Genomic DNA, 24,450 nt, shown 5'->3' on the forward strand with positions numbered 1-24,450 from the left:
TAGTCATATTTAGTACACAGCACATATTTTAGACATTCAGTATGGTTTGGTAGTTTGTATGTTTTCAACAGTAAAAAAAATACTCTAAGAAAACCGAAGGAAAAAAAAAAAACAAAACTCAACCACTAATGCTGTTTTCTAAGTGTTATTTTTTTAATATGCATTTGTAAAAAACAAACAAACAGACAAAGCCACAGGCCTATAGTACATGTTTTGATAATAAACTACTTAATTTATTGTCAATAAAAGAACACTTGATGTGGCCGTTTGTCCTGATTATTGCATTTGAGTATGACTCCGGTATTACACTGCTGTTCTCCTCCTACAAAGGGTCACATGTGCTCAAAAATGCTCAGGGTGCAGCTCCAGCTCCTTTTTGATCCTGTTCTCCACCAAGAGACTGAGGCTGGAATCTGTCATTGGAAGACTGTAACTGACAAATACTTGTTTTTTGGTCTTCTTTGCTGAAAAATGGAGAGACACAACATTAGTTAACTTTTTGTTCACACAAAACTGGTCAAAATAAATTAAGGTCAGCAGTGGCCCAACTCTAATAGCACGTAGCTGCAAAGTCCACAAGGACTTAACAATCAGTTATATTGTTGCAGACATGAACACATCAAGGACAATTTAATTCCCGTTATTGTTCTCTGAGGTCTGGCTACAGTTTGCCTGAACAACATGTGTACTGAGTCTGAATAGTCACAAAATTGTTTTCGGGAAACCCGACTTCTGCTCAGTTTGATATGGAACTATAACACACCTATAAGGACTGTCCTACTGTCACAAGGACTCCCTGGCAGACAATTAGAGCTCTTTATGCACATATTTTATAGTTCTGCATTCCTGCAGACTTTGCCTAAAGGGTCATCCACACCTGTGGCAAAAGAAAGTCAGTGACATTCACTGACTTAACTGACAACGATAAAATAGGGGCTGGCTATGAGAAGCGAGCGGGTCCTGAGTTAAACATTTCTAACTTTAAGAGACTGAAGTGGCTCCCGAGAATAAAGGATATCATTCACTAAAAAAGGGACACAGGGAACCTGGAATTTGGTGTAGTTTAGCTTATAGTGTAGTAGTTTACACATTCAAACGATCCCTGGTTTAATCCCAGGAGGAAGCACAAATATGTCAGGGGTTGCATTGCAAAGGGAATCTAGTCTTTAAAAAAAATTCCAAATGTGCAGCCATCTGCTGTGGTGATCTCCCTGTTTATAAGTAGTACTATGACATTAAACAATGGGGTTGATGGAGATGCCAAAAGTACCGGGTAGATAAAACACACAGTAGATATACAAGCATGCATCAGCCAGTCAGTTCCTTAATTTCATTGGCTGTGGGTGAGAAAAAAAAATCCCATGTTTCCTGTTTAGTTGTCAAGGCAACATTATGTGGTAAAGACACCATGGATGAGTAATCATCCCTGTAGACTTTGCATTAGGCATGTGTATAAACAAAGTTGGCTTATTGTAGAATTGAGTCTCCACAGAAAATTCTACCCAGTCATGAACTGGCAGGTAAAAAGACGTCCACGTTCAGCCTTACAATTGCCCTCTGCATCACCCTGTACATTTCCAGAAATAGATACTACAACATTGGTTAGCATACCAGGTTCTTGTTGTGTAGGTACACTGCTAATGAGTCAACACTCAGTTGACACTGAGTCAACAGTCAACCAGCAGTCCTTTGTTCACACTGGTAGTTGCATTAACCACTCACCTCAAAACTGAAATAGGTTACTTGCCTCCTACTCACTTAACATTGTCAGTGTTTCACCTGTTGCAAGCTGCTGAGTTTCAGTGATATTTGTAGTAGCTTGCCATCACCTGTGTGTGAATGGGTGGATGACTGGATGTGTAAAGCGCTTTGGGGTCCTTAGGGACTAGTAAAGCGCTACACAAATACAGGCCATTTACCATTTTATTTATATATTTCATAGTGTCTTCCAGTGTGGACATCACTTTATAGTGGACACTGAGATTGGCCAAGTATTTTCACAAAACCAAGATAAATGGCTATTCTTTGCTGCTGTGTTTTGGACCAAGTTAAATGTAGTGTATCATTTTACACTCCACAGCATATCAGAGGTCTGAAACACTTCTCCAAGCCACCTGTAATTAAGTCTGACGATAGAACTTGTGGAGATTTGAGACTTGCCTTGCTTCTGTAATTAACTGCAATATCAGAATCACTTTTGATTTCAAACCTATCGTTTCACGGTTACACTAGTTATTGTACTAACACACACTCTGAATACTCCAAACACAGATATGCTACTTTGAAGCATCACTCTACTCAAGTTTCAATTCTCCCTGCTGACTCTCAGGAAGGAAGGTCAAGTAGACACCAAAAACACATGCAAGAAAAAAAGCATGCCAGTGACTCTGGGTTCAAAATTACATCAATGGTAAAATTCTAACATATAATAGAAATCCACAATTAAGAAGCACATGGCAACTTAAATGAGCATTTTATGACTTTGCTGTAGCCATCTCCTACATACAACACATACTGCAAACTAGTGTTACACATTACCTAATCTTTGTGCCAAAGAATTTGGTGCTGTGTTGGATGGGTCTCCCATAACTAATGTAGATAATGGCATTGAATCCTGCAGACAAAAGCATATAAGCTGTTAGCTTCCCTTTCCAAATTAACATGTAAGTGACTTAATACCTGTTTATAGGCCTAGGTCATTTTTTTTTAAACTCAGGGAAATAGAGAAACACTTTTAATCTTCACAAGACTCGCTTTCTCACTCTGACATACACACACTACATACATATATATATATATATATATATATATATATATATACATATATATACACACACACACACACAAACACACATATATACATATGACAAAGATATATATGACAAAGGAGTACTACAATGCTTTTCCATTTTTTCAGTCTATATACAGTATACAGGGAGTGCAGAATTATTAGGCAAGTTGTATTTTTGAGGAATAATTTTATTATTGAACAACAACCATGTTCTCAATGAACCCAAAAAACTCATTAATATCAAAGCTGAATGTTTTTAGAAGTAGTTTTTAGTTTGTTGTTAGTTTTAGCTATTTTAGGGGGATATCTGTGTGTGCAGGTGACTATTACTGTGCATAATTATTAGGCAACTAAACAAAAAACAAATATATACCCATTTCAATTATTTATTTTTACCAGTGAAACCAATATAACATCTCCACATTCACAAATATACATCTCTGACATTCAAAAACAAAACAAAAACAAATCAGCGACCAATATAGCCACCTTTCTTTGCAAGGACACTCAAAAGCCTGCCATCCATGGATTCTGTCAGTGTTTTCATCTGTTCACCATCAACATTGCGTGCAGCAGCAACCACAGCCTCCCAGACACTGTTCAGAGAGGTGTACTGTTTTCCCTCCTTGTAAATCTCACATTTGATGATGGACCACAGGTTCTCAATGGGGTTCAGATCAGGTGAACAAGGAGGCCATGTCATTAGTTTTTCTTCTTTTATACCCTTTCTTGCCAGCCACGCTGTGGAGTACTTGGGACGCATGTGATGGAGCATTGTCCTGCATGAAAATCATGTTTTTCTTGAAGGATGCAGACTTCTTCCTGTACCACTGCTTGAAGAAGGTGTCTTCCAGAAACTGGCAGTAGGACTGGGAGTTGAGCTTGACTCCATCCTCAACCCGAAAAGGCCCCACAAGCTCATCTTTGATGATACCAGCCCAAACCAGTACTCCACCTCCACCTTGCTGGCGTCTGAGTCGGACTGGAGCTCTCTGCCCTTTACCAATCCAGCCACGGGCCCATCCATCTGGCCCATCAAGACTCACTCTCATTTCATCAGTCCATAAAACCTTAGAAAAATCAGTCTTGAGATATTTCTTGGCCCAGTCTTGACATTTCAGCTTGTGTGTCTTGTTCAGTGGTGGTCGTCTTTCAACCTTTCTTACCTTGGCCATGTCTCTGAGTATTGCACACCTTGTGCTTTTGGGCACTCCAGTGATGTTGCAGCTCTGAAATATGGCCAAACTGGTGGCAAGTGGCATCTTGGCAGCTGCACGCTTGACTTTTCTCAGTTCATGGGCAGTTATTTTGCGCCTTGGTTTTTCCACACGCTTCTTGCTATGACCCTGTTGACTATTTTGAATGAAACGCTTGATTGTTCGATGATCACGCTTCAGAAGCTTTGCAATTTTAAGACTGCTGCATCCCTCTGCAAGATATCTCACTATTTTTGACTTTTCTGAGCCTGTCAAGTCCTTCTTTTGACCCATTTTGCCAAAGGAAAGGAAGTTGCCTAATAATTATGCACACCTGATATAGGGTGTTGATGTCATTAGACCACACCCTTCTCATTACAGAGATGCACATCACCTAATATGCTTAATTGGTAGTAGGCTTTCGAGCCTATACAGCTTGGAGTAAGACAACATGCATGAAGAGGATGATGTGGACAAAATACTCATTTGCCTAATAATTCTGCACTCCCTGTATAATGTAAAATACTGGATCATCATATTAGTCAACCAACAAAAAAATGTAGTCAATATTTGTAAATGTAATCCCTGTGAGCCAAGAGCTCAGGCTACAGACTGCTCAAAATGCTCTCTTTAGGCAGTTTTCTTGTACTCTTGGCTCTGGATGATGTCACTGAGGATGGACACCCCTAATATGGTCAACTCAGACACAAGTCCCGCCCGATTATTTGCTCTTCTGTTTCCTAAGGGATGATGTTACAGACAGGGAATGAACTGAATGGCTGCACTGAGACCCAGTATAAGATAAACAGCAAATATGCATGGTTGATTGGAAGAGATGTGTGTTAATGTTGCCATTCCTAGAAGTGGGGGGTAAGCTTGTTAGTGTCGGCCTACTTAAACCTACTGCAAGGCTCTACCCAGGTGTAACCCAATCAACTCAAGGACTCTCCACCATTGAGTCTCTGCAAGAGTATACAAAAAGGCCGTCACAAAAGCAACGCAACTATAGTAGAGTCCAAAAGTACAACTATGAACGAATATGGATATAAACAACAGAATAAAACCGATCCAGAACAAAAAGAATTAGTTTCCTCATTTCCCTCTTCTGCTACGTAGCCAGGACAAGGTGGATAAAATGATCCCCCATGTCATATTACATACAATATAAGAAAATAAATAAATCAACTGCAGCCATCTAAGTAGGAGGCTAACTGGTAACAAATGTTTTGTTCAGCCCAAAGAAGTTCAAGTATTTTGTTTACAACATATAAATAAAAAAGTGGAGCCGTACAACATTTCATTTTCAAAAGACCAAAAAATGCTGAGGAATTGTTTCATTTACACCGCCAAATTAATAAAAAAAACCATTAATTTTTTAAACATAAATTTAGGAAAAGCCCAGCAAAATAAGATTTAAAAAAAACAATATTTTATTAATTTTAACGTATATATTCTTTACGAAAAACGTTTATTTTGAAAATCATCCTAAAAAAATGAAGACCTGCGCTTTTAAATACCGAGTTTCTTATTCTTCACCCGACGAATATACCCAATATTCTTTATTTCTGGAAAACGGCTTACCAGTACTTAGTGAATGAAGGTGTGCTGTGCGGTACTTACATATTTGCTGCTCATCGACACTGCTAAGTTGGACAGAACCGGAGCCGAACCGACCCAAAGGAAAAACCCGCCGCTGAGCTTCATGACGTGAAAGTGTACCACCTGCTCCAGAATCTTTTCAGAGAAATTGTGAACGGAAATTCCCTCAAATTCCGCACCGTTCTGCATTTTGCCACTTTTGTTTCACTCTTTATTGGATGAACATCTAAAGTCCGCGTTAGCTTAACTATAAACAGCATGGAATACTTCCTGGTTTAACAAAAAAGGCAGGCCAAAGCAATCGATCATCGATGCTGGAGAGTGAGAATCCAGCACAACTGATCTTGGTGCCGCAATAGATCCCTATATTACACATTCAGTGTGAATTAAGACACATATATTAGCTGTTAATGACACTTTCTTACAGTGGCACCCTCTATGAAATACCAGAGACTTTATAAGAGTTTTTATTGGTAAATATTTTATTCTTGTGCAATAGACTAATTGGGCTGTGTCATAGACTGTATAAAAGATGCCAATGACGTCCTCCATTTGTCCAAAAAGCCATGTTGGGTTTTAGAAGCCAAAGGTGACCATATTTAGTAGAGACGGAAGTATGCTATGATTTTAGCTAAGGCTAGCAGTCTGCAGCCATAAACTGTATGGTTGCCACGCTGCCTGCTAATGAATGACAAGTCAAAAATAAATAAAACAATTAAAATCCCACTCACCAACACTTCACAGCACAAACCTCTTGGACAGCCAGTACTTCACAGCAGCTCCTATTATTTGTCAGATAGAGCTATAGTGGCCAAAACGTTTTCTTGTACCGGACTGTAAACATCTTTATTTTGCTGTGAGCTTAAGCATTTTAACACTGGAGCCTCTGGGATTTTACCACCGGATTCACTGAAGTTTTGCTTCAGCCCTTGAAGGTGACACTTTGGGCTTTCCTTGTCAAATAAATGTACGATATTGCAGTTAGAGATGGTAGTAATGTTTCTCCTCTTCCAATAAAGCCTCTGGCCTGCTGAGCCCTTGATACATTTTTAGTAAACTTTGCTCCAGAGCATCCTGTTAAAGACACTTGTCACAGGTCTATAGCTGGATAGATCCCAGAGTTTGTTACAAATGAAATTTATTTACATTAAATTGTAACTTTAATTAATGTAAAAAGCTGTTTCGCATATTTCTATATTTTTGTTAAATCTAACATTCCAAATGAAGATTGCTTCATAAAAAGTAATCAAAGTAACATTACAATCCACATTCTACATTTTATTTTTAAAGTAAGTAACACCAACTCTTTTGCTACACAATCGAATAATGAAGCCATGGTTTCACTCTTCAAGAAAGTCTTCCACTAGTTTGTTGAATTCATCAGCATACCGCAGGTGGAGGTTGTGTTTCCCCTCTGCCATTAAATGCACTCTAGATTTGGGGATGAAAATCTTGATTTAGCTTGTACCTAAAAGTGAAATTCATCAATTTGTGGTAATATTATTGTGCATTCTCACCGTGAACCTTTGATGTGTTTGAGGAGGTACTCAGGGTGGAGAATTGGCACCATGGGGTCTTTCTCTCCATGGATGATGAGGGTTGGACAGCTGATCAGGGGCAGAAGTTCCATGCAGATGCTTCCTAACCAGAGAGCAAAAAGGAAACATTCAGATTATCTGCTGTTATGCATTAGCAAGAGACAAATTTAACAAGTATCTTTTCAGATTGTCTAGTGTGCCTGCAGCAGCACAGAGCCATCACCTTCTGGTCTGTGGGCAAACTGTGCGATTCCATCCACCCAGGCCTCCCACAGTTTAGCAAAGACTTGCTCCCCATACACCTCCTCCATGGGTTGCCTCATCCTCGCACTCCATTTGGAGACATCACGCACCTCTGAGTGTTCCCACAACATAACCGTTCACACACAAACACACAACACGCACATATTCAAATGAAAGCCAGTTTGTAGCTCGAATAACTTGCCACTTGTCCAAGGCAATGAAAAGTGACGCACCATTGTAAAGCTTGAGGTCATGCTGGGAAACAAAAGCATTGGCTCCCCACACAACCATCTTCTTGATCAAATCGGGGTTCCTTGCGGCTGCAACCAGAGCGGTGATTCCCCCATCACTCCACCCGAGCAGGGAGAACTTGCTGAATCCCAGTGTCTGCCAAAGAAATCATAAAAAAGTAGGTTGTGTCAAAGCGGTAACACAACTTGCTGTTGTAAAAAATGCAAAAACTTTCTTTTTTAACCGCAAGACTAGACAGGGGCCCTGAATTGTACTTTTATCTGTGTATGAATTGTGATATATAAACCAGATTGCATTTGAAATGCAGAAAATAATGCAGAAAAAAATTAGTCTTCATGCTTCTGAATGTACAGATATTGTGAGAAACCTATCTGACAGAATCCTTCCTGAATGATTCACAGTTCTAAGACATTTTGAACAGTGAAGCATGAAAAGGGTTGGTGGTGGGGGGTGGGGGTGGCCTTTAAATTTTCTGTTTTGAATCATCTCTCAAATTTGAATAACAGGTAGGCGGGGCCAGAATAATGTGCCTGTGAAGATTACTTATACGCATCTAGTATTTACAATCTTTTTCACAACTTTGGCTGTGTGTAATATGAGCATCCACTATTGGAACATATAGTATACAATAACAAGATCAAAGAGAAAAATCAAAGAGAATATTAAAATATTATTAAAGCTTATCAACACACAACAGCTGTGTTGGATTCTGCACCCATCTAATTTCACATACTGCACGTGTAGCTCATAGGTTGCCAGTGATTTCGAAATGTATATTTGCATAAGAGTTATGATGATGGTTAAAAAGCAATTTGATTGGCATACAAAATATTGCAGAAGTACTGAAAGGAGGGGGATTTGTTTGTAGCCTCATACCGGAAACTATAAAACCCCAGACTGGGGCTTTTTGTCATGTTCATTACTGAAGGGTAAAAGAAGGATATAGCTTCATAAACCAGGAATTTTAATATTGGCGTATGAAAATAACATGTCTCAGTATTAGAATCGGAAGGTGGATTAGACATCATTTAAGTCAGGGTTGCCTAAATTTTGATCAGAACACAAAGCAGAGAATAGAGGAGGCATATACACAGACTGTATATACTAATTTATTAATTGTGCTTTAAACACTTTCTCTTATAAAACTGCGTAAAAAAAACAAAACAAAAAGGAAAGAAGAAAAAGAACAAAAAGAAAAGGTCCAGGTAATTTTTTAAAGGTAATTTCCTGCCAGTACATTATCTGTTTTGTTATGGGAGTTTCCATAAATGGTAAAACTCGATCTGTGGTTAAAAAAATATATTAGGATTCGTATTGCTTTCTAATATTTATCCAGATATTAGACTGTAGTAAAATTGAGCAGGTTTTGGATTGCAGAATTTAACTTATTTTCCATTTTGAATGAATTCTAGACCTTTATTATTTTACTACACGCTGAACTGAGCATGAAGTTCATCAGTCCCCATATGTTCCTTTCTTTCACATGCCCCCCAGAGAAGGGGCTTCTCGGGAAACTGTACGGGTCAGATTGGTAATCATTTTCACCCTGAGTTTATCAGCAAACCTTCATAAGATCAACTGCATCCTTCGCATCCCTCTCAAAAAAGTCAGGGGGGAAGTCTCTGTCTGGGGGACGGGATTGTCCATACCCACGGGGATCCCAGCCAACTACAGTGAAGCGTTCTTTGCTCAGAGACTTAAGCTGAGCACCAAAATCCGTCTTTGCGCTTCCTGCAGTAGAAAACATAACACTTTTTTTAGATGCTTAAAGGACTTAATCAAACTGTACTGAAGGATATGTTATTCTTGCAACAGAGATATTTTGAGTATAGAAAAAGATTTTGATGTCTTCACATATAGCCAAACTTTTCTTCTACATTAAAAGGAGGCGTGTGCTTTTATTTACCCAGAGCGCCAGGAAGCAACAGCACAGCATGTTTTCCTCTGCCTGTCTGCTCATAGTACAGATTCACTCCATTAACAGGCTTCTTGCCTGAGGCCACTGAAGTGCTGCAGGGAAACACACGGGGAGACGGTGGTAGTCAAAATGAGCGGAGGGTAGCAGAATAAGGTAGAATAGTTACTTTGAATGTTACAACCAAAGATAACAAAGCCGTCCTTTGTTAGGACAATTACAGCAATCACATTGTCCAACTTTGATGGGAATAGAAGAATCTTGGGTTTCGTGGGGCCTTAAAAGCAGGTTTGAAAAGTGGAACCACTGTTCAGCTTAACCCTCAGCGACAGCAGCTGTTCCTGTAGATTTAGAATGCTGATGTATGGCACTGTCTTACTCTTGGTCTCTGTGTACTATTAAAGCTATTTTGCTGGGATGAACTAGAAATGCAAAGTTTCTACCTACATTACTGCTGAACACATTTCAAAGCTGTGAAAATCAAAGGCTCCGAGTAAAGTGCGCCAACACGGTACTTGAATAAAACAAAAGGTGTACATGAACTCATATGAGTTTTGATTATAAGCAGTTCAGAAGCAGCAATTATTCATTTGCTGAATAAAACTAGCCTACTGTCAAATGACGTGATGTTCAGAGATGGCAAGTGTATGTTTGCAAGAGCTCATAGTTGCTGGTAGTTATTTACCATCACGTGACCCCAGTCATATATTTATATGCGTGACTGTGATATTTCTCCATCCTTTAAAAAACAACAAAACAAAAACAAACAAAAAACCCGCAGTAATCTTTTTAAAGGTAATGTTTTGCAGTCTAACACATCTATAGTGTCATGATTTACTCCTGCAAAAGCATCGAGCCAAATACTTTATGCATTAAATGACGAGGAGATTATTTTAAATATTATCCATCTACAAGCAAGGTGTTTGTTTAGCTTTAATTTGAAAGACAGGCAAAGGATGAAAAAGGACATTATTGTTATTATTTGCTATTAAACAAAAACATCCCTAACAGTTATTCACCAGATCGACAATATAATATAATATAATATAATATAATAATTTAGCACCCTTTTTTGCATTTAAAATATTTGCAAAGTATAATAAACGACATTAAAAGGTGTTAGAATATTATGTTTATATAATATTTGTGACAGATAATGGAAACAGTATGGCTATGATGAAGACGAATACAGACATTAAACTCGCATTAAATGTAACTGGCTGTAACTTGAGTTTTTTATATGTATATCTAACATCGATATCGTCGTAATATCACAGTTGGTTCATAAGCACTACGTTGCAGTGAGTGGGCATACTACACCATCTAGTGGACTGGAATCAAACAAACCTACGACTGCAAGAAAACCCAACACATTTCCTGCGTGGTCTCTGCAGCTCTGTGCAGTTTGTCTTTGAAGAGTCGTGCGTGTCATTTCACAGTGCACACAGTATGAAGACAGTAAGAACTGTTACCAGTACTGCCGGATCGCTGTCATGGCTCTCTGAAAGCCACGTCTCCCGAGTAAAAACAGCGCCATGTATGATCGGTGCGCACACTCAGCACGTCCTCGGTCAGTCTGCAGGTTTGATTTGGCTGGTTAAAAATTGTACAGTCTCTCTCCGAAGTGGACCAAAGTCCACACGTTCCACCCCTGCGAGTTTGTTTTTAAAGGAAGTGCTGGGATCAGTGTGGCACTTTCAACGTCGCCGTTTATCCAGTGAAATATTTTCAGGCGAAAGTACGAAGGCGAATCCAAAATCACAAGCTGATCTGAAAACTGTAGTTTTCCGTCTTCACTCTGACATGTCAGGCTCACTGGAGTGAAGTAGGTGACCCACCAGTCTGAGCTCAGGCTGCAGGTCTTAAATAATGGCGGAGCAGATTTTTAACAGGCTTCTGTTAACATGACCTCTCATGGATCAGCATGTTATTCATTTGAATAGAAATCAGCTGAGCATGTCTGCTTTCATACTGGCTTTGCTGTGTGTTTAGAAGTGGGGTGAAGCCATACACTGTATATAAAAGATGGACTTCCCCAGTTGTTTGGTGACGCTTTATTTTGAAATTTCAAGCTGATCATTTTAGTCATCACCACGTTGTTGTTTTGAGAATGGACGTGACAAACAAGAGATTTATGTGACTGAGAACTGAGGACATATGCAAGAAAGCCCAGGGCAGTTTTTCTCTTTGAAACCAGAGGAGTTGCCCCCTGCTGGCCATTATAAAGAATGTGGAATACATTGGCTTTAATTTTCAGCTCTGGAATCAGCTTTTTTTTTTTCTTTTAGAGCTAACGAGTGGAGTGAAGTAAATACAAACTATGGTTTGTACTACGGTAGCTGGTATATTCTCCAGCCCTCCTTGCGACCCTGAACGGATAAGCGGAAGAGAATGGAAATAAAACACTTGTTTCTGGTTTTTCTGACTTCTGAAGTCAGTTTTGTCTGTAAAATGCTGGTATTGTGCTGTATATACATGCTGATTGGTAAAGGTTTTACAACAAGAAAGAACTCCTCTGATGATAACAGTTTAAAAACGTAGCCGTACCGCAACAGAAACCTCCACATGTGTATTAGAAGCAGCTGTGTGAGGTGATTTGAAGCTGCTGTTAGAATCTAATCAAGATGGTGGATAAAGTGGCTCATAGTGCTGTAATACTTACAGAAGGGTGTTTTCCTACAACTGAAACCTATGAAAAACCTACAAAAAATGGAACTGTATCAAATATTGTCTCAACGCCTGAAACATGATGAAAATTGCCAGAAGAAAAATGTTTACTCCACCACATTGACACTTTTGGCTTTGAGCTTCTTTGGGCCCCTTTCCTTCTGGACTACTGCGTAAACACTCCTATGATATTAAAAGAATGAGTGGGAATTATGCGTTATAGAATAACCATTTTGATGCCAGAAGACTCACAGTGGACAGATACAGATGTCTAACTTCAGTCCCTAAAAGATTAACCTCCAAAGGTTTCAGCACTATTCTGTACAGTTTGTCTTCATAAGCAGTTATAGATTTCAAGAGGCTTTTCTTTAAAAAGACTCCCCCCTTTAAGCCAGACAAAATATACATTCAGAATTCATTCAGGGTTTTCCTTTTCTGTTTTATAGGAAGCGTTCTTTCCTTTTTCATCCTTTGCCTTTTAATGGACTTTATTTGAGGAAGGTGACAGACTTAAAAATTACCATAAAGCCTCAACATTACACTACATATGGAAATATTCCAGAGTTTATATGTGATATGACCAAAAAAACCCTCTTTTACTTGATTACAAAACTTACTGTGTGTTGGATCAGTAAGACCTCAGAATGGTTAATCCCTGTGAGACATCTGAAGTGTTACAGCCCTTTGAAATCACTCCTTTCACGGGAAGCTTTGTTGCATATCAATTTCCTTCTTGCTCTCTCCCCCCTCATTTCCTGCCATCTTTCTACTGTTGTTTATGTAATGAAAGGCCTACATTAATCCTTGAGCGAGCTTGAGTATTTCACACAATTTCATGGGTGTGTAATCAGATATCTGTCAAATGTCAACCTCAAGGTAAAGTCAGGGGATGGACTGACGGGGAAATATGAATACGTGTATGAGACCCCTTATCTGATGTTGGCTTGAATGAATGAAGCAACGTCTTTGACCCTCTGGAGAGGAAAACTTTGCACCAAAGTTATTGGAATTCATCCTTAGGAGACGTTGAATATTTTTTGATTTCTCAGATATTTCCACTACCATAAACTTCATGGTAGCTGTAGAGGACAAGCCACAAATTCACCAAAATGAGTAGCTTTCAACCTCTGGTGATCATACATGTCTGTATAGGATTTTAGAGCAACTCATGGAATAATTGTTGCAATATTAAACTGAAGTGGTGTGCCAGCACATCAACACAGCCAACCACAGAGAGAAAGACTTGCATGTGGCTACAAAGACCTGTGGCTAAAGACACAAAGGTCTTGTGGTTTCAGCTTTTCAAATGTGATGATTTTCTCAGTTATTTCGCCATAAATGAGATAGTTTGAGGTTTTAGACTGTTTCACACACAACAACTTGTTTCCCCACGATTAAGAAGCAATTTAATAAGCAAACTAATTATTAAGTAAATTTAAAAAGTAAGTATTAAGTTGGAGCCTAAAAACAGCTTTCGATAAAGTGATGGCTTGATGCGCAAACCTTCCTCAAACCCGAAAGACTCCTCTTCTTCTTGTTAAAAAGACAATTTTATTGTGAAACCCAATCTCCCACCCCCTCCACCCACACACACACACAGACGCGCACTCTCTCGGCTCTGATCAAGGTGTATTTTTAATGTATCATCATGGTTTCTAATGTGTGAGCTGTTTTGTTTATCAATGGTTTTGACTTTTCGGTGCCGATGAGCTGTTCCACCTAGTTCTCTGAGGCAGGCAGCAGGCAGATTTTTGTAAACGCCTCCACTCTCCCCTGCCTGTCTCTGTGCCACACACACACACACACACACACACACACGCACGCACTCACACACACACACACTGAACCACACAGAGGAACACAAGACAAAGCTGGGCTAAAAATACCTCGATCGGCTCAGAGCGATGCACTGAAGATGTAGCCAGATTTACTGGAAATGAACAGAGCGAGTTAGAATTAAGAGGATGTCCACTGAGAAGCGCAAAATTAGACATAAATGGGGGAATTCTGAAATTGAAGACGAAATTAGGTTTAAAAGCGCTGCTCTGTTATTAGAAAATATTAGAAAGTGTTACCATTAACTGGCTGTTTGAAAAGTACGACTTGTTTTTAGGAAACAGAAAATTGTGGGGATTTTTTTTTGCCACACTGGTTTGCAATTCTTGGGCACAAACGTGTCACACTGGCTTGAGGTTGTCACAGATATTAGTGGAAAAAGAGACTGAATGGATATACACAGAGAAAGAATCCTGATTGCAATCTTGGTTTTAAGACAGCTGCCCTCTCATTTACAGCAGTAACACACAGATAATTGATTTGAGGTTTTGAGCTTCATTCAAAGGTGCTCCTAGCAGGGTGCTGACAGCTCAGCAGATAGTGATAGCTGGGCCATCGGATCTGTTCTGGCCTTCAACCATCTTTGTCTGGTTGTTATGGGCCTATCCATGGTCCCATGACCGACGCCTGGTCTAAATATAAACATGTGCTAAGGTCACATTCTGAGGAAAACATACTCTCAATGAAGTGGCACTCTGGGACACGGACGAGCTGAGGTCTTCATGACAGTTTAAGTTAAACTAAAAAGTTGTCAGGGTTCCTTTGAACCGAGTAGCAGTTAGTGACTAGAGAGGGTTAAGTTGCTGCTTTGAGCGTCTCCCAGTTATGACTTCCTCCCAGTTATAAATTCCTCTTAAATTCAATGTGCTTATCTAGACACCTTTGGCGGAGATGGGTAACGGAATAAACAAGGTACAGTATCAACAACGATATCTAGGAAATCATTCAAACCTTCAGAGCCTGCCATGATATTTTTCCAAAAAAAGAAAAAAACAACAACATCAAGATCTTGTTTTTTCTTTAAAATCTGCATTTTCCATTTTACTCTATTTCTAACTGTTTTTAGGTCCTGCCTGATCTTTATCTTGGAAATATCAAAGGTAGGCTGCGGTGCCTTTTGTCATGTGTGTAAAAAAATTGATTTATTTTCCGGATAATGTAGTAGTAGTTTGTTTCAGTTCCTCATACGGAGGGGCATGTGGTGAGATGCTACACTGAGCTCAGTTTCTATAGAGTCGAGAGGTCACAGTGTAAAGCTGAGCTATTGAAATATTGCATTTTAACAAAAAAAAAAGTGTGTTTTTTACCCTCTGAGTGGGTATAAATCTGCCAGCAGCTGGGGGAAACATTACTTTGAGCGCTGATGTGAATATTTGAGTGGTGGTGTGGGAGGGGATGCCCCATGGCGCGGGGGTGTCCCTTGGTGTGAACTACATTCCACACGTTTCCATAAAGCACCAAATGCAATTGTTGGGCTGCTTTTTTTAATCTTTGCACACATTAAGAATCATGACTACACAGGAAACGTCTTAAAATGCAGACAGCTCTTTTTTAGAAATAAGATATGTTCAAGGAATTGCTGTCAAATAGGAAATGTGACACCTTTTTATGTTAAGCAGGCCTTTGATCTTCATTCATCTACATGACTTGGCACATATAAAGTGAGCTGGAGCTTTTGGCTGTGAAAGTTCCATCAGTGTTACTTTTAGATATTTACAGGCTACTGTTACTGTTACTGCTGTTCTACTCTTACTATTCTAAGCTAGTCTGTACTCTGCTTAGCTTAGCTAGTCTGCTAAACTAAGCTGTTAGCTTCTTCAATGTTCATTACATCTTCTATGTTTTTGCTTAATCCCACATCTTTAGTCCCAATCTCATCAGCATCAAGACTACTAAAGGCTTGATCTCTGAATTTATAACAACCTGACTTTATAAAAGAAGTAAAGGTAGCCATGATGATAACACTTAAATATAGCACTTTAGAAATCAGAAGAGACCAGATCTGGAAACATTTCTCTCCTTGAGAACTAATATTTAACAATGGAAAAAAAAAGAAAAACTTCATATTTCATGAAGGAAGCTGACTGTTTTGAATGGGAGGACTCAGGTTTTAGGCCAGCACCTAGAAACCTTGAGTGGTACTCAACTTCTAAGCCCTAAGCAGAAAATCATCTCTCATCACTTCACTGTTATATCAGCAGCCTGACACTGCACAAAACTATTTATCTCATGACACACTGCAGCACTTGTTGCACAACACTGAAGCTGTGGTCATCCAGTGATTTAGGGTTGTATTTCCTCTGCAAGTGTTCTGTGCACTGATGCCACTCACAGTGTTTTCTTACTGTATGATGCAATTGGTTGGTTGTGTCCTACAGTTAATAAGAGTTCCAATGACAAAACATTTAATTACTGAATGATTTTAGCTTTAAGGAGGTTTCAGTGCAAACTCATCTTCCTCTTGTATAGGTGGCCCCAATCAGCATCCTGCAAACTTGCAAAGCATGAGAAAAAATGCTCAAGGCACATCTGTCCAAGGTAGAAAACATTTGGCTTCCTTTCAAAGAACAAAATTTGATTAGAACAATTACTGTTTCTTGCTTTTGGGCCAAGCTGTTGGACTGTTTTAGAAACACTGGTTTTCCGGTTTTTCTTTCAGTTCAAAACCAGAGCAAAACTTTGAAATCTTAAGGCCACATTTGCTTGGAAGTCACTTCAGGAGGGGGGGTTGTTGTTGGGCAGAAGATGCTTTATTTAGTTTGGAGCTCACACGCTGTGATTGGTGATTGGATGCAGGGTGTATCGTGTATTTCTCGATTTTCTTTGCGTTCCACAGATGCTCGAGACAGGGAGCTGCTGGCTCAGCACAACATCACCCACATCCTGTCCATCCATGATACAGCTGCGCCCGTTCTGGAGGTGAGGCCTCTTTTAATGTCTTGCATCAGATTGCACGACCCCCTGACCTCAACATTAACCCAACCATAAAGTACATAAGCTCCTCTGAGCACGTCCGTGGCTGCTGTGCCCCCCTGCTGATTAATACTCATTCTGAAACTGTGAGATATTGTTGTCAGCCCAGAGCCTCTTTCCCACCTTAATATGTTTACAGAGCTGCTTCAAATACAGTTATATTACCTTAACAAGTTTATGAAAAGACAGAACAAGTTTTAAATAAATGCTTTGAAATGACTGACTGCATACGGACACAGTTAATAGCAATAAATTATTCCATTTCTAATCTTCTGAGGTCACCTTGTGTTTTTAAAGGCTGAATGATCATCAGATCATTCATTATCAACATCAGATCTTTATGAAAGGCTATTGAAAGAGACCACTTCAATTAGTGTGAAAGTCACATGTGTCTTCTTTCTTTCTTTTTTTTTAATTCAGTCATAAGACCTGGAATTCACCAGTTCTCAGCAGAGAAGCAATTTTCTAATTGACTGTGGGGCCTCGATATTGTGTGGGATTCTAGTATATATATGAAAATCTGAATGCTGTTTTCAGTTGATGCAGCTGTGAGGCAGATGCAAGCCAAGGTTAGTGGATGTTGCACAGTATTTTTCACACGAGATGCTTTTAGCTCAGCAGCTTGAGGTCCAGAAAGTCTTGAAAGTGGAACTTTGCAAAAAAAAGTTTCTGGCTTTTCAGTGCTGCATTTAGATGTGGCAATTTGTGTATGAAACAGCAGGAAAGGTATTTTTGTGTGTATTTGTGTGTGTGTGTGACTGAATGCGAGTAGCTGATAGATTGAAGTATGAAAGATGTCTGAAGATGTAAGTTTTACTGAACAAATAGTTTTATTTTGAGGTTTTTTTGAGGTATCTTTCTGTAAATACACAATACCTTTAGTCAGAGTTTATGAAATGATGCACACTTTTGATGTGTACAAGCCTGTAATTATTCACAGATTGAATGATTTGACTTTAAGTCTGCTGATCTCATCTGAGCCCATTAAATACATTACGTCCTCCCGTCGGCCTCGTACTGGCACTCGTCTCTTGAAAATCTTGAATCCGCTTGCCATCTTCAGTGTCCGCTTTCACAACTTTCATCTTTTCTTGTTGAAAGCGAACATGAAAAGTGCTCAGCGATTTCTCTACACTTTCTCCATCCATGTTAGCATGTTTCATTGAACAGTGAAGAGAAACAGCAACTTGTATTACAGTATCACTACTCAAACTGGTCAACCACCAAAACTTTTACAAGGTTTTGGGCCTGAAGTGAAGTCTGGCCCTACGGACTCATTCTGAACTGCGACGACAGTTATTCAGTTGCTTTTTTAAACATCCCAAATCATGTGTGATGCAACTTTTTGAGTTTTGAGGCAAAAATGATGACTCAGGTCTGTTTTAGACCAAGTGGCCAGATGGGATGGGTTATTTGCATACCTAACAGTCAAACCGCGGACTGATTGATTTCTTGGAAGACAGCATGATGGTTCCTGAGAGAGGAAGGTAGAATTTGCAACGATGATGTGGTCTACACATTTACATCTGGCCAAGTCTCTATATGTGCCATTTACTGTATATGAACCTCATTATCATACTGCAAAATAAAAGGTCATCTTTTGGAACTAATTCCAAGCCCCAAATATTCCTTTTGCAAGTAAAGTAAATAAATGTCTGCATTTATCCACAATTTTCATATATTTTGATTTAGAGTGTAGTCATGATTTTACAAACAGTACCACTGAGTCAAGGCCATGATGAGCTTTAAGAGTGATGGTGTGAAGATATGAGGACTTCTCGGTAACTGTTTGCATAATCTGACTCTCTCTATCAGAAATAATAATTTAGCCTTCATAAACCTTAGGCACGTCTTTAATATGTGCACTTTCATTGGTATTTATAAATGTGTCTGCATTTGTCGGGGCTCTGTGCGTGCAATCTCACCTGTCTGGAGCACTTCCAGGACTCGGTCTGTCCCAGAGGGCTCAGGGGTTTTTGCAGTGGTGCAGTCATACCAGGACGAGGTGGTTTCTGTCCACTGCATGTACCATCAGCTGCCAGGTGCACAACACAGCACACACACACACACACACACACACACAAGCACAGAGACAAACACAAGCAAACATCGTTATGTCGTGACCTACCACATGGGCAGGGCCAGAGGGGCAAGGTTTCAGGGGCTGTCCCATAGGAAGTGAGAAACAGGAAGTGAGTTTAGTTCCAGTTTTCAAACAAATGACCCCTGCTCAATAGTTGAGCACTCGACTTTTCTTATCATGTTAACTTTTATTCACTTCATTAAATGAAACTGCTCCCTCTCCCACAGGGCATCACATACCTTTGTATATCTGCTGGTGACCATTCCAAGCAAAACCTGTGAGTACTTGAATAAATGTTGAATATATATAAAACATGCATATATGTATGAGCTCTTTGCCACATTTCTATAAATAAAAGAAATGAATTACAGCTTGCAAAATAGAAAATTTATCCAAATGTATCTTTTTAAAAAAGGTTGGTTTAAATAATTAAACACATGATCTATTTACAGACTACAAACTAAACTGTAGCTATGATAAATGTAAAAAATAATCCAGTTTTAAGGTTGTAAGGCATGATCCTCACTATATTGTATATCTTGTGAATGTGATTCATTTCACCAGGATTCAGTACTTCAGAGACAGCATCATGTTCATCCATGAATCCCGACTGAAAGGAGAAGGCTGCCTCGTCCACTGGTGAGTGGAACGCCTCAGTCCTGTTTTATATGTCATCTGAAATTATATTCGGTGACGATATATGGTAGACTATATTAAGTATTTTGACATAGAGATGTTGTAAAAAAGTTTCAAAATTAAGATCTAATAGATTTTTATTCATAATCATGAGAATTTGCTTCGGGTTTGATTGCAGACCGGAGGTCCTCATATTTTATCGACCCCGTTCTCATTTTCAACCACATCACTAGCACCAAAAAGAAGCTGTCTGCCAAAAATTTTGGTTAAAGCTTTCATTGCACATTTCATAGCTTTCATCTTTTCTCATATCAAACATGCAAAATCAGGCATTTAACCACAGCTTTGGGACAGAAGGGGTTTCACTTCTTTGTACACTAAAGCAGAGAATCTGAATATGAGGTGATTATCTTGCTTTGAGCTGTGAAGGCCTGTGTTCTCAGTATGGCAGGAGTGTCCCGCAGCGTGACTCTGGTGGTGGCCTACATCATGACCGTGACGGGTCACGGATGGGTAGAGTCCCTGGCAGCGGTTCGGTCAGTCAGGCCATGTGCGGGGCCCAACCTGGGCTTCCTGCGACAGCTGGAGGAGTTTGAAAACACAGAACTAACAGAAGTGAGTCATCATAATTAATTTCATTTTTGATTATTCATTTAAAAAAAAAAAATCAGTTATGTTGGGACAGCTGAAAACGGTTATGTGGATTAAAAGATGCAATACATTTGGACAGATGAGTGTGTGGGTTTAATTTGTGAGTTCAGGTACAGCATGGTCTCAATATACCGCTCATCAAAGCATTCTTTGTCTAAAAGCTGGAGGCTATGACGTGAGAAATTGCAAAAAAACCCAAAAAACCCTGACATTTTCATACAACAGTGTGAACTACTCCCTTCAAAAGCCAACCCAGTCTGGTTTACATGGGTGTTAGTAAAGCTCCTGACTGAGGACCTGTGTGAGAAGTACATATCTGAGAAACAGATGCTTCACATGTACTTTTCCTTGTGCTCTTACTTGGACCATTTAACCCTCTCTTCTTGTTAGAGCTGGCACCGTTTTGTGACGAGAGCAGTGCATGAGCGGCATGAGAGCAGTGCATGCCGCTGTGTGAAGACTACTCATCCTATTCAGCTGCTGGACGATTACTCTGCAGCTCTCCTGCATGGAATGACCTTCATGTCACACGACATGGGCCCAAAAGCATTTCCCACATGGACAGTTATTGGAAAAGGAGCAGTTGTAGTATTCAGTCCAAAAACAAATATAGAACAGCTGCAGAACTGTATTATAAAATGATATCTGTGTATAAGGATGTCAGATGTGTTCGAATAAGTTTTAAAAGTGCTCAATCTAAACTTCTTCAGCTTGACAAGGATCCAGGCCACATGGGCCTAAAACTCCAGCTTACAGTGGGGGAAACAATGAAATAACTGATCCCCTGGTGGTTTAGTTTATTCGCTTACAAAGAAACGAACAGTCTCTAATTTTTGGCCCGAGACAGAATATCAAAACATTTTTTTTTAAAAGGTAGAAATTGATTTACACATCACTGAGTGAAATAAGTGTCAAATAATTACTTCACCTGCTGTATGTGCACTGTGAGCAGTCATACTAGGGATTGCTGTTTGAAGTGGGTGTTAAAATTTGACTGAATTCATCCATAAAATGTTTTGGATCAAATTCTAATACAAATCAGTTTTCTACTTAAAAATCCCCCCCAAAAAACATAATGATTAAGTAAAACATTTAAAAATATGAATGATAAATCAAGTGTGTAACAAATATCATGTAGCATTTTTGAACATTTAGGAGGCTGCTCATCACATGCTTGTTTTCTGCTTTTTTCAGTAACCCTGTTTAAGTCAAGATGCTATGAGCTGTGGGCAAAGTCAGCAAAAATGCAGACTTGTGGAAAGTGTGCATAAAGGGCACAGAACGTCTGCCAAAAAGCTCTCATAAACTTGTCAGTGGGACTGAGCCCTGCTACTACTACGACTGATACCTCAGCTCTGTTTTTGGTTATGCTTCACCTTTTTCTGTTCAGTTTCACAACAGCCTAAATCAAATTAGCATGAATTCCGTAAAATGCACTGCATTTCGGTGCAGTTATGTTGCTCATTTCACTTTAAAGTCTTTTATTTTTTTATGTGAAGTACCTCAAATAGCAAGGAAATGTGCCGTACATAAAGTTGGATTTTAACATAAACAGTGGACACTTTCAGCTCCAATTCAGGGCGATTAAAAGAAATTCTTTGCAAACTATAGTTATTTTTGTACTCATCACACCATTTTCAGAGACTCAAAAGTAATTGGACAATTGGCAAAGCAGCAGATTTCAGTGGATGAGAGGTCTTTAAGAGCTTCCAAGTGAACAGTCTGCTCAAACCACTTGTTACACTCAAGAACAATAACGACAGATTAGACATCTGAAAAACTTGCCCAGCCGTAGAAAAAAATTCTTTGGAGAGATGAAACCAGGAGAAGAAAAAGAACAGTTCATGATTCAGAACATACCACATCACATATGGCTGCCAGTTTAAACGGTGGTTAATGTCGATGTGACTGTTGATAGAGTTCACTTCACAGTGCAAATGGGTAACGAGCACGCTTTTCAGTTATTAAATACAAAACTGAAGGCAAAGACCTACAAATAACCAGCAGCAGAAGGTGTGACAGTAGAGACCTAACAGAGCATCTCCAGGGAGATGTCATATCCGTGGCTTCTACACTTCAGGCAGACATGAGCTGCAAAGGCTTTTCATAAAGGTATCAAAAAAATCCTTATACTTTAAATTATGTTAGTGTCCAATTATATTTGAGCATCTGAAAAAAGGGAGGATTGGGTATAAAATGCTTTGTAATTCATAAGCAGTTAATGTAAAAGCCTTAAAGTCTGCACTTTAATCACATCTCGGTCGATTGGTTTAAAATCGTCTGTGCTGGCGTGGAGAGGCAAAACTACAAAAATGGTGTGATTGTCCAAAAATATAAAAGGTTGTACCTAACCATATAAACTTGCCTTGATTGTACAAACACAGGCTGTGGGGCATGCTTGAAACATTTAAGTGCCCCCCCCCCTGAAAAAAACAAAACAATAAAAGGCAACATGATGGTAATGAATACTTAAGAATGAATAGTGCTGCTATTACAAACACAACTGAAGATGCTCCACCTCTATGATGAGTTCCCTCAAATGATTAAAATATATTGTATATATAAAATACATACAACACAGTGCATTTATTCATGAATAGTAAATATTAGCCTGATACTTCATCAGTTCACTAATGCAGGTGTACAAAAGTACATACAGTCTCAAATATTACAAGAATAACAGAAAAGGATGAGTCATGATTTATTTTTTATGATTATAATCATTGCATTTTTAATTAGAAATATCATTTGTATTTAGTGTCTGTGGATATTTTTACTTTTGGCTTCATTCATGCAGGCATGTACTTTTGAATCCAAATTTATAACATAACGCAGCGTTTCATCTGTAAGCTGTGCAGTGATGCGTGTCAGGCAATCAGCAGCCTGTAAGCTGATTTCATACAGCAGTGAGGTGTTGTTTCAAGTAACTGTCTGATGGATAGGCTTAAAACATGTCCAGTGCCTGTCTTAAACAGAGACATTGTCTTTGACTCTGCTCCCCGCAGTATCGAGCTTGGTGGAAGGAGCTGTACGGGAAGAACACGTTCAGTGATGATGAGGAGATCGAGGCCCTTTTAAACCGGAAATCCAGCACCAGCGATGCCATGACAACCAGCATCCCTCCTGCGCTGGCCACGAGCAGAAAATAAAGAAACTCATTTCTGGATCTTCAGTCATTTCTCACCTGAACTTAAGAGGCCGAGGACAGCGGGCTTCTGATTGGCCCTTTAACCCCACAGAGACCGGATGCACATTTTAAAAATCATTTTGCCCGCGACCTCGCACAGAAAACTGCGTCAGGAACACCTGTCTCATAAAAAGTTCAGTGTCAGGATGATAAGTTCAGTCTCGTGTGCGTGGAGTTGCTAAGCAGACATGTGACGGGGGGATTTTATGTCACCGTCTTCAGTTCCCTTCGTCATGTCATGTCCTTGCCTCTAACTGTCAAAACAACATGCAAGGGCAGTCAAGCATGACACCAAGGAAATATATGTACATACAGTCCACAGTGTGAACACATACTCCTCCTGTACACCCCCCCACCCCGCCGTCCCCGTCAGTTATGTTATGCTGTGTCTTGTACTTGAAAAATGACTATTACTTTCTGTGACCGTGTGAGAGCTAAAGAACAATTTATTTTACTGTAAAATATCAGATGTGCTGTTTTTAATTATTGTGCTGTTCTTCCTAAATGTAAACTTTTCATTTGATTTTATTTGTGCAGTTTAACGTGTGCACAGTCTGTGGAAATGCAGTTATATATGTATAGTTTTTATGTTAACGTTTTCATGTTAGTTTGCATTTTGTATTTTGTTTAATTACGCATGCATTGAGATGACATTTAACTCATCAAGTGAAAATATTTAGATTGTAATAATGCAACAAAGGAATGTATTAATCTTCATTTTTTTTTAGTTATTTCAAGCCTTTTAGAAACAAAACGAGGGACTAAAATCCATCTTTGACATGGTTTCTGGATAGAAGCAGTGTTCAGATCCAGGTAAAGGTCATAAATGACTTAAGTATAAGTACAGAAGTTTATCACATGTATTGTTTAGAAAAGTATCTCT

At 39.2% G+C, this 24,450-nt stretch overlaps 3 protein-coding genes across 3 annotated transcripts; 1 reads left to right on the plus strand and 2 right to left on the minus strand.

Moving 5' to 3' along the window:
* Positions 1 to 132: 132 nt before the first annotated feature.
* Positions 133 to 5,895, minus strand: psmg4 (proteasome (prosome, macropain) assembly chaperone 4). The gene is made up of 3 exons (XM_031732576.2): positions 5,608 to 5,895; positions 2,539 to 2,614; positions 133 to 464 (listed from the first exon to the last, which is right to left on the minus strand). The coding sequence occupies exons 1-3, from the start codon at positions 5,773 to 5,775 to the stop codon at positions 343 to 345; spliced, it is 366 nt and encodes a 121-aa protein (XP_031588436.1). The 5' UTR covers positions 5,776 to 5,895; the 3' UTR covers positions 133 to 342.
* A 956-nt stretch (positions 5,896 to 6,851) lies between these two features.
* Positions 6,852 to 11,446, minus strand: bphl (biphenyl hydrolase like). The gene is made up of 7 exons (XM_031732561.2): positions 11,007 to 11,446; positions 9,526 to 9,629; positions 9,184 to 9,350; positions 7,601 to 7,754; positions 7,348 to 7,479; positions 7,104 to 7,227; positions 6,852 to 7,017 (listed from the first exon to the last, which is right to left on the minus strand). The coding sequence occupies exons 1-7, from the start codon at positions 11,069 to 11,071 to the stop codon at positions 6,927 to 6,929; spliced, it is 837 nt and encodes a 278-aa protein (XP_031588421.1). The 5' UTR covers positions 11,072 to 11,446; the 3' UTR covers positions 6,852 to 6,926.
* A 3,358-nt stretch (positions 11,447 to 14,804) lies between these two features.
* Positions 14,805 to 24,450, plus strand: LOC116314399 (dual specificity protein phosphatase 22-B). Its single transcript, XM_031732404.2, has 7 exons — positions 14,805 to 14,949; positions 15,104 to 15,137; positions 16,874 to 16,956; positions 19,321 to 19,370; positions 19,658 to 19,732; positions 20,173 to 20,344; positions 23,386 to 24,450. The coding sequence occupies exons 1-7, from the start codon at positions 14,929 to 14,931 to the stop codon at positions 23,527 to 23,529; spliced, it is 579 nt and encodes a 192-aa protein (XP_031588264.1). The 5' UTR covers positions 14,805 to 14,928; the 3' UTR covers positions 23,530 to 24,450.

This window comes from Oreochromis aureus, linkage group 17 (genome assembly GCF_013358895.1).
Source record: "Oreochromis aureus strain Israel breed Guangdong linkage group 17, ZZ_aureus, whole genome shotgun sequence".
Classification (NCBI taxonomy): Eukaryota; Metazoa; Chordata; class Actinopteri; order Cichliformes; family Cichlidae; genus Oreochromis; species Oreochromis aureus.

Bases quoted from the DNA above. Each gene is read 5' to 3' on its own strand.
- psmg4 (XM_031732576.2), bottom strand. From the start codon at position 5,775: ATGCAGAACGGTGCGGAATTTGAGGGAATTTCCGTTCACAATTTCTCT. The intron at 2,615-5,607 runs GTAAGTACCGCA...TTTTGTCTGCAG, and splicing joins TGTCGATGAGCAGCAAATAT to GATTCAATGCCATTATCTAC. The intron at 465-2,538 runs GTAATGTGTAAC...TCCATTTTTCAG, and splicing joins TTCTTTGGCACAAAGATTAG to CAAAGAAGACCAAAAAACAA.
- LOC116314399 (XM_031732404.2), top strand. From the start codon at position 14,929: ATGGGTAACGGAATAAACAAG. The intron at 19,371-19,657 runs GTGAGTACTTGA...TCATTTCACCAG, and splicing joins GACCATTCCAAGCAAAACCT to GATTCAGTACTTCAGAGACA. The intron at 20,345-23,385 runs GTGAGTCATCAT...TGCTCCCCGCAG, and splicing joins AAAACACAGAACTAACAGAA to TATCGAGCTTGGTGGAAGGA.
- bphl (XM_031732561.2), bottom strand. From the start codon at position 11,071: ATGGCGCTGTTTTTACTCGGGAGACGTGGCTTTCAGAGAGCCATGACA. The intron at 7,755-9,183 runs GTTTGCTGATAA...TTTCTTTGGCAG, and splicing joins ATGCAGTTGATCTTATGAAG to ACACTGGGATTCAGCAAGTT. The intron at 7,018-7,103 runs GTGAGAATGCAC...CCCCAAATCTAG, and splicing joins AAACACATCAAAGGTTCACG to AGTGCATTTAATGGCAGAGG.